The 9,354-nt window shown below is 35.6% G+C and overlaps 1 protein-coding gene across 1 annotated transcript; it reads left to right on the top strand.

Annotated features, from left to right (window-relative positions):
• Positions 1-1,045: 1,045 nt before the first annotated feature.
• LOC149548401 (11-beta-hydroxysteroid dehydrogenase-like) lies at positions 1,046-4,055 on the top strand. Its single transcript, XM_089792476.1, has 6 exons — positions 1,046-1,474; positions 1,565-1,757; positions 1,931-2,016; positions 2,111-2,242; positions 2,404-2,568; positions 3,485-4,055. Exons 1-6 carry the CDS (start codon positions 1,292-1,294, stop codon positions 3,758-3,760), a joined length of 1,035 nt encoding a protein of 344 aa, XP_089648602.1. The 5' UTR covers positions 1,046-1,291; the 3' UTR covers positions 3,761-4,055.
• The last annotated feature ends 5,299 nt before the right edge of the window (positions 4,056-9,354 follow it).

The raw sequence follows: 9,354 nt of genomic DNA, 5'->3' as shown, positions 1-9,354 counted from the left end.
GACACACGCTACGACCACTACTCTGCACTTGCTGAAAGAGAACTAGGAGGGGGACCTCACTAAGGAAGACTCCAGGATGTTGTTCGATTTCTTGGCTGAGGATTGGGCTAAAATTCCCCTTAAGGGGAAGGATGACAAGCAACCCAATTAGGGCATGTCCCTCTTGGTCTCCTTTCTTTTATGTTTTTCTAGTTATGGAACTTAGTTTGGTTTAAGGCTCTGCCTTTGTTGATAAACTTTTTTAGTTTAAGTAGAACTGTTACAGGTCATACTAGTTTAATCCCTAGTAAAACTTTTGTTATGTTACTTCGTATGTTGTTTTTGGATTGACAGGAATAGGGGGAAGTTTTGTGTGGTGGTAATATGTTGGTAGTTTCCAGTTTGTCTGTAAAGGTCGGCCCCCTTGTTTGACAGCTTTTTAATTCAAAAACAACATGTGTTCTACTATTGCAAGCACAACTATTGTTTCATTGCTCACATGGTATCTATATTAATAAATTTATATAATGCCCTTATGTTTTCTAGAGACCTATACAATTAGTAGAGACACAAAATTCGATGTCAAATTAAAAATATCAAATTTATTCATAGATATTACTAGATTTCATTATTGAATAATAGCTAGAGCTATAAACTTCTACAAAATTTTAAAATTATTATTTAATTTTGAAGCAAAATATATTAATTCACAAAGATTAATATATTGATTTCACTTGATTTCAATTCTAAATGCATTACACATTATAACAAGAACTTTGTCGCTTTGCGTCTTTTGTTTAAAAACCCAGCATCCAAACTGTAGTGTATTCATATAATTGTGATTTACTCTCTCTTTGCTTATAAACAACATAGCAATGTAGCATATTATAAAGACAATAATAAGAATCCTGGCAGAGAAAAAGAATGTTTTTTTTTAAAAAGACAAAAAAAAAACAGACAGAATTTGAATTTATTGTACTAGGAAAACAAAACTGTGTCAATAGAAGGCGCATCCAAACTGAGATGATAATCTACACATATAGTTTGATTTGCGCTAATACTGCTGTTTGCTTATAAATAAGCTCGCACTGCAACATTTTTCCTATTAACGTGGCGCTCAGAAAGCTCCCCATGTAAACGAAAACATTAAGCAGATAGATGATACTCCATGGCTACCTGTCAATACACTTACACGCGTCTTCCAAATCAAGATCCCAATTTGTTATAAGGAGACAGAGCTCAAGGATGCACAACTCAGTAAATAATCAGGATCCCAAACCTTTGTGGGCAAATTTTGAAAGTGATCGGCAAGATGGATTTGTTACAGATGTTACTGGACTTGACATTTCCGCCATTGGCGATGTTCTTCTTGGCAATAGCGTTGCCTTCTTTGGCATTCATGAAGATGTGTGGCTGGCTCTACCATTTCATCTTTTCTGAGAATATGGAGGGGAAAGTTGTTCTAATCACTGGTTCATCTTCTGGAATTGGAGAAGTGTGTGTTTTTTAACAAAACCCACTGTGAAACCTTCAATTGTTCTGTAAAATCTGATCTGCATTGAGTTTATGCTTGCTTTGATTGCAGCAAATCGCTTATCAATATGCCAAGAAAGGAGCAAAATTGGTTCTGATTGCTAGAAGAGAGGACCGACTTAGGGCTGTTGCTGATAAATCCTCTTCAATGGGCGCCCCTGCTGTTCATGTAATTGCTGCTGATGTTGCCAAGGAGGAAGACTGCAAAAGATTCATAGAGGAAACAATCAGGATCTATGGCCGCCGTAAAACCCACGTTTCTTGTTTCTCATTTTGCCCTAATTTATGAAATCTGGTGGAAATGGATTTCTAAGTCGTCTTCTTTTTCTGTGGGTTTGTAAAAGAATTTGTGGTTTGTTTGCTTGCTTGTATGAATTTATCAACTGGGGAGAAGCTAAACTGATAATTGTATGAATAGTGGATCATCTGGTGAACAATGCTGGAATAGCTCACAGTTCCCTGTTTGAAGAAGCCATTGATCCTTCTCGTTTTCAAAAAGTGATGGTAATGGCGCTGTTATTGATTTTAGATATGTATGTAGAAAAACACTGGGGAGATTTTGCTGTGAACTAATACACATTCTCCATTGATTTGTCAGGATGTTACATTTTGGGGATCTGTTTACCCAACTTACTATGCAATTCCCCATCTGAAGCATGTTGCTGGTAGAATAGTAGTGACTGCTTCTACTGCAGGGTGGTTACCACTTCCGAGGATGAGCATCTATAATGTAAAATTCTAGCCATAATCCCTCTCATCTTACTGCTAAATATTACTTCTATAAAGTGATTTTTGATAGGTAATCGTATTACCTTTGCCCTCTATAACATTTATGAGAAATTAAAGATATTAGAGTTTCAAGCCTGAGAAGTTTCGGATATTGAATTTCAGGCTGCCAAAGCTGCAGTGATCAATTTCTTTGACAGCTTGAGAATCGAACTCGGACCCTCTGTGGGCATCACTGTTGCAACTCCTGGATGGATCGAGTCTGAGATGACGAAGGGCAAATTTGTAAACAGGGAGGGGGAGTTGCAATTTAGCCAAGATGTCCGAGATGTAAGTATGATTTTTGTGTTTGTGAACCCTAATTATTTGAATTTGTAGGAAAATGTGTGTTGGGATGGAAACTGGATTTGAGATTTTTGAACCCTAATCATTGGAATTGTATACAAAAATGGGTTGAGATGGAAACTGAAATCTAATCAGTTGAATTATATTGGAAAATGTCACTTGAATTGTATACAAAAATGGGTTGAGATGGAAACTGAAATCTAATCATTTGAATTATATTGGAAAATGTCACTTGAGATTTGAGAACCCTAATCGTTTGAAATGTGCAGTAAAATGGGTCGAGATGAAATTAAGTTTGACGTTTGAGAACCCTAATCATTTGAATTATGTGGGAAAATGGGGTGAGACGGAACTGAATTTGAGATTTGAGAACCCTAACTATTTGAATTATTTAGGAAAATGGGTTGAGATTGAGATTTGTGAACCTTAATCCCTAATAATATGAATTATTTGAATTATACGGAGGAAAATGGGTTGAGAATGAGATTTGTAATCCCTAATTGTTTGAAATTTACACGAAATTGAGTTGAGATTGGAAATCATCTGGATTGCATAGGAAAATGGGTTGAATTTGAGACTTCTGAATCCTAATCATTTGAATCAAATAAGAAAATGGGTTGAATTTGAGACTTTTGAGCCCTAATCATTTGAATCAAATGAGAAGATTGGTTGAATTTGAGAATTCTGAGGCCTAATCATTTGAATCATATGGGAAAATTGGTTGAATTTGAGATTTCTAAGCCTTTATCATTTGAATTATGTAGGAAAATGGGTTGAATTTAAGATTTTTAAAACCTAATCATTTGAATTATATAGGAAAATGGATTGATATGGAGATTGCATATGAATTATATAGGAAAATGGGTTTGATATGGAGACTGAAATTGAGAAAAGTTTTCAGGTACAAGTAGGACCATGGCCGGTAGCGTCAGCAGAGGAGTGTGGGAAGGCAATAGTGAATGGAGCATGCAGGGGAGAGAGGTGTGTGAGCATCCCCAAATGGGATAGTGTTCTCTTCCTTTACAGGCTCTTGGCTCCTCAACTGCTAGAATGGGGTGCATATCTATTCTATGTGAGAGGAGCTCCCCACCCACTTAGCAAGACTGCTGTGGATGCAACTGGAGCTAAGAACATCTTGTACCCTGCTTCTATACACCAACCACTGAAATCAGAGTAAGCTTCAATTCAAATGAGCTTTTTTTTGGGAGTTCATATGCTGCTAGACCTACAAACCTGTCTATGTTATGTGAATAACTGATGTTTTGTAATGGATAGTTTCCTGTATGAATATGTATATTTTCTCTCTCTAGCTGTTACTAGATTTGTACTGGCGCTTTACAAATTTCCTTGTATTGTAGACCTTAAATACTTCAATGATACATTACTGCGTAACTTTCCACGGGTTTCTCTTAAACAAGAGAGAGTTTTTGTATTGAACTATATGACTATTATGAATTGGCTTCCATGCAAAAGCGTTTCAACTTTGAATTGAGCATATCTATTTTCAATAGACAGACTCAGTTTTCTTACAATAGCATCGAGACTATTAAGTGTGGGACGTGGGCATGGTACATTATTTTTATGATTAACTTATTTGCAGTCCTTGTGCATCAAAACCCATTGATCTAGGACCGGACAGGTTTGCAACGTTGGCATCTAGCAACAATATTCAGATTTAATATTTGCTGATTATGAACTGAAAATATTTGTATTACATACTCCTTTATAACAATATTCAGATTTAATATTTGCTGATTATGAACTGAAAATATTTGTATTACATACTCCTTTATAACTAATCGAAAGTAAAGATATAGTAAAGATATATTTGAATGACATATTTGTATTGCGTATTTCTTTAGCATTAATTGAAAAATTATGTATATTTGTTTATAATTTAGTTGGATATATTTGAGTGACATATTTGTATTGCATATATATTTGTTTATAATTTAATTGAATATATTTGAATGACATATTGCTATTGTAGATTTCTATAGCATTAATTGAAAAATATGTATATTTGTTTATAATTTAGTTGAATTGATTAACGCGAGTTTTGGATGTTTTTAATTTATCTCTATCAAATACATAGGTCTAAAAGGCCTAACAAAGGCCTAATAGGTCTAAAAGGCCTAACAAAGGCCTAATAGGTCTAAAAGGCCTAGTTGTGACTAAGCCACGAACTATGGACAACATAGGTCTAATAGGTCTAGTTGTGACTAAGCCACGAACTATGGAATTAGTCACAAACTATGGACAACATTGTTAAGGTTACAAACCACAAACAAACCACAAACTATGGAACAAGGTCTAAACAAGGTCTAGTTGTGGACAACGTGTACTTGTGACTAAGCCACAAAATGTTGACAACACTGTTAAGGATGGTCAACTTGTGACTAAGCCACAAACTGTTGACAACACTGTTAAGGATTATTTTGGGACAAGCCTCCAAAAAACTATGAGCCCTTTAAAACCGTGAGCAAGGATAACATTGTTAAGGATTATCTAACTAAGCCACAAACCATGGACAACATTGTTAAGGATTATCTTGGGACAAGCCTCAAACTGTTGACAACACTGTTAAGGATGGTCGATGGTTTACTTGTGATTAAGCCACAAACGGTTGACAACACTGTTAAGGATTATTTTGGGACAAGCCTCCACAGCCCTTTAAAATCATGAGCAAGGATAACATTGTTAAGGATTATCTAACTAAGCCACAAACCATGGACAACATTGTTAAGGATTATCTTGCGACAAGCCTCAAACTGTTGACAACACTCTTAAGGATGGTCTACTTGTGACTAAGCCACAAACTGTTGACAACACTGTTAAGGATTATTTTGGGACAAGCCTCCACAAAAACTGTGAACCCTTTAAGATCTAACAAAAGCTTAGTTGTGACTAAACCACAACTTATCGACAACACTCTTAAGGATTATCTTGGGACAAGCCTCCACAAAAATTGTGAGCCCTTTAAAACTGTCAACAATCACAAAGGACCAAGATGAGCCCTTTAAAGCTGTCAACAATCACAAAGGACCAAGATGAGCCCTTTAAAATTGTCAAAAGAAACTAAAAGTTAAAATTCTCAAAAAGAAACTAAAAGAGAGATTTTTAATGTCCAAAGAAACTAAAAGAGAGAGAGTTTTGTTGGAAACAAATCCAACAAACCGTGCCCATCTTTCTGTGTCAAAAGCAAACATCCGAAAATGACTAAACCACCAGTTCGGGTCCACGCTCCACAATAGCAAAAGGGTAACATTTTTATGGGAAACAAATTTAGGCAATAAATAGCCTCTCAACAAGGAAAATCCTTAGTGACAAGGGTTTACAAGGGTTTTTACAAGCAAGGAAAATTTCTACATTTATCTCACTTCCTTTGCATATTTACATTTCAATTTAAGGTTGATTCTTCAATCTACGACTTGACCAAGGTAAGTCATCATCCACCCAAAAAAGAAAATCCAAATTTATTGTGCACGAGAACATGATAGTGAGTTTTTTGTTGCAGATCTAGAAATAACTCCCTATAAGCTTTTGGAAAAATATAGGTTTACCTAGTTTGAGGGCTTGAGAAGATGGTTAATTTGTTGAATGATGTTTAGACACTTTTGTTAGAAATAATAGTCCACTAAGATAACTGAGAGGGGGGTGAATCAGCTATACAATTAAAACATTTATCAACCTTAATTAATCTTAACCATTCAATCAACGTAAATAGCAACTATAACAAGATGAACATACACAATTACACCAAATTCATTAACTAGGGAAACCCTCGATCAGAGGGAAAATCTCGGTGGGAATGATTATAAAGATATCCTAATATATATTCCTTGTTAGAGGATGAACCCTATTAGGAGTCTATAAAACATTCAATATATAAGAGTCCCTGTTAGGAGATTCCAACCTTGTTAGGAGTTGTCCCAATCCTATTAGGAGTTCTAGAAGGAAAAAAGACCCATTGTCCAAACAACTACTGGGGCAAGACCATTGAACCTCCCTGTCTAACTGATCTCTCAACTATTCCTTGTAGAATAATTGTTCGTACTATGTTTTAACCTTTTTCCTCTATCCTGTCAATCAGACCAATCACTGTTAGACCTTGTAGACCAAGCCACAAACCTTGGATCCAAATATCAAACTTCAGATCTTAGAATAAAACCTCGACAACAAAGTTCTTTCAATTTTGCTATGTTTTGCTTATCCTCACATATCAACTTCTTTCTCTTCTATATTGCTCTTCATGCTTCATGTAATCGTTCATACATAACAAAGAAAAATGTCCTTCCTTTATACCGAATCCATAAAACAATTCCTTGAGTTGGCTATTACACCTTCTCAATTAATTATTATAGGATCTCATTAAGAACACATTATACTTAGTGACAACATCAATTAGTCGCTTTGTAACTTGAATAACTTTTTGCACGTGTAATATTATGATGAGCGAGCTTAGCCACATCACCACCACCATGTCTTCTACACGCCTTTAACCTTGCTTCTCATAATAACAAGTTTACCAGAACATGCTTCTATAAATTCTATCTCATAACAGTCTTCACCAAAACTTGTATAACTTCTTCCAAACTTAATATCGTATGCACCTGAGGTTAGCTGCATATACTAGACACTTAGTAACATCTCCCTTTAACCTCACTAGTGAAAATAATCGACGATCTATTTGTACCAACTTGATCTTTATCATTCTTTTTTGTTAGATACCATATAAAACTGTTATGTTGACATCAATTTCAAACACAACCATGAATGTAACATATCATCAAAATAATGTTTCTACAATACTCCCCCAAAGGAATATCATTAGCATTCATGCTTCCAACAACTTTTCCTCCAAGTCAACTTGTTTCAAAGCCTCGATGCGAAACATACTTTCTATTTTTTTTCTAGGTTTTCATTTTTATTCAAGGATATGTGGAACAAATATTAGAATTAGGCCCATATTCACACTATTCATAACAAAAAGTTAGTTTCCCAAACACATTTTAAGGTGAGTTTTTTTATCTTTCATTTAAATTCTCAGTTTAAACACAATTTCATATCTAAATTGGGTTGTTTGCATATATCTTGCATCTAGATTTTCATTTCACATCTTACTTAATCAACTAGTTTAATTTTCCATTTTCATTTACACATATCATACATGAGACGATGAGAATTTATTTACATCATATTCCTTTTAGTAATTTTAATTCAGTATTAGCACCCCTTCCTCTATTTAGGTCTTGCTAATCTAATTCAAATTCAAAAGGGGTTGTGCTTGAAAATCATCTTTCTCCTGACATACATATTTATTCTTTTATCATGTGAAGTGGAGGCCTTTTCCCTATTTAAGCACTTACATTCACCACTAAACACATACACACACAACATTATGTTTAATGTCTTTATGTAGAGGTGGAAATCACCAAAATGGGGGGTTGACTAAGAAAAACCCCTACATAGCCACCCACCCACACACCTATGTTATAGATTTGTGGGTTTCAGGAGAAGAGATTGGAAAGAATATTTGGATTCTCTTTTAGGGAATTTTTTTGGATGTACTTAGTTCAGGAAGCTAGGTATAGGTCAACTAATTCAACCTCAACCTGTAGCTACATAGGTCGAGTAAGTCAACCTATACCTAGGACAACGATATTTCTAGGTTTTTCTTCTTTAGGCTTCCCAGCTATAGTGCCCAGTTAGTTTCAATTTTGGACAAATATTGTTTCCAAAATTCTAGATTTGGTTAGATTTCCTCTTCAAGATTTTGATCTAGGGTCTTGTAATGCCCCGCCCGAAGATCCTTGGAAACAAGGATGAAGTACAAGCCACGAATTTTTTTTTTACAAGTATGAATGCACATGACAATATCATACAGGGATCACAACGATCGCAACAGAAGACTTCACCACCATCCCGACAACCAACGAATCTCCAAACGCCACTACCAAACTGACACACAAAAACAAAGCCAACAAAGACAATGCACATGATGAGGGCACAAGAAACAACCACTCATTAACAAAACACCAAGCTGGGGTAAAATGCAGAAACCTGAAATTTGGCTAAGCCTGAAATCCTGAAGCCCTGAAAATTGGCTAAGTCTGGATTTCTGAAACTCTGAAATTTCCTAGAATCCATAACTTATCTCTGAGAGGTTTGACACTTATCTCAAAAAATTTGTCACATTTATTAAAATATATCTTAAGTATAAGGAATTCAACTTATACTTAAACGATATATTTTAAACCCCGAAGGACTACAACAGAAACCCAAAAACTGAATTTCAAAAGAAACCTCCACAAAACAAAAAGCAACAACATAGGCTTGAAGAACGCCCAAAAGGGTATCCAGATCAACTATCAAAATGATCAGAACGCTACAAAAAGTGCCCGCTGTTGGCACGTGCAGATTTTAACCAAAGGGCATGCGACACTTTTTACTAAGGAAAGGCAACACTTCTCCCATAGTGCGTGCGACACTTCTCAAGAAGGCGTGCGATACTGAAAAAGTATCGCATGACATTTCTCATGAAGTCGTGCGACACTCTTCCAGTGTCGTATGATACTTCTCCAGTAATGTGTGCGATACTTTATAGTATCGTACGACATTCTTTCTATGGGCGTGCGATACTTTAACAGTGTCGCACAATGCTGAACAAATGTCGCCCATAGAAAATAAAAACACTTCAAGAAACTTGAAAAAGGCCAAACACATAGAAAAAGCTCCACATCGGGGAGTACCGGATCCACATTCTGATGC

The sequence above is a fragment of the Cupressus sempervirens genome, chromosome 7 (assembly GCF_028749045.1).
Source record: "Cupressus sempervirens isolate cs-2001-9-10 chromosome 7, ASM2874904v1, whole genome shotgun sequence".
Taxonomy (NCBI): Eukaryota; Viridiplantae; Streptophyta; class Pinopsida; order Cupressales; family Cupressaceae; genus Cupressus; species Cupressus sempervirens.
The sequence above is the reverse complement of the archived record's forward strand: the minus strand, read 5'-3'. Positions and strand labels throughout refer to the sequence as shown.

Coding starts and splice junctions, on each gene's coding strand:
- LOC149548401 (XM_089792476.1), top strand. CDS start 1,292: ATGGATTTGTTACAGATGTTACTGGACTTGACATTTCCGCCATTGGCG. Junction 2,017..2,110: donor CTCGTTTTCAAAAAGTGATG/GTAATGGCGCTG, acceptor TTGATTTGTCAG/GATGTTACATTTTGGGGATC. Junction 2,243..2,403: donor CGAGGATGAGCATCTATAAT/GTAAAATTCTAG, acceptor ATTGAATTTCAG/GCTGCCAAAGCTGCAGTGAT.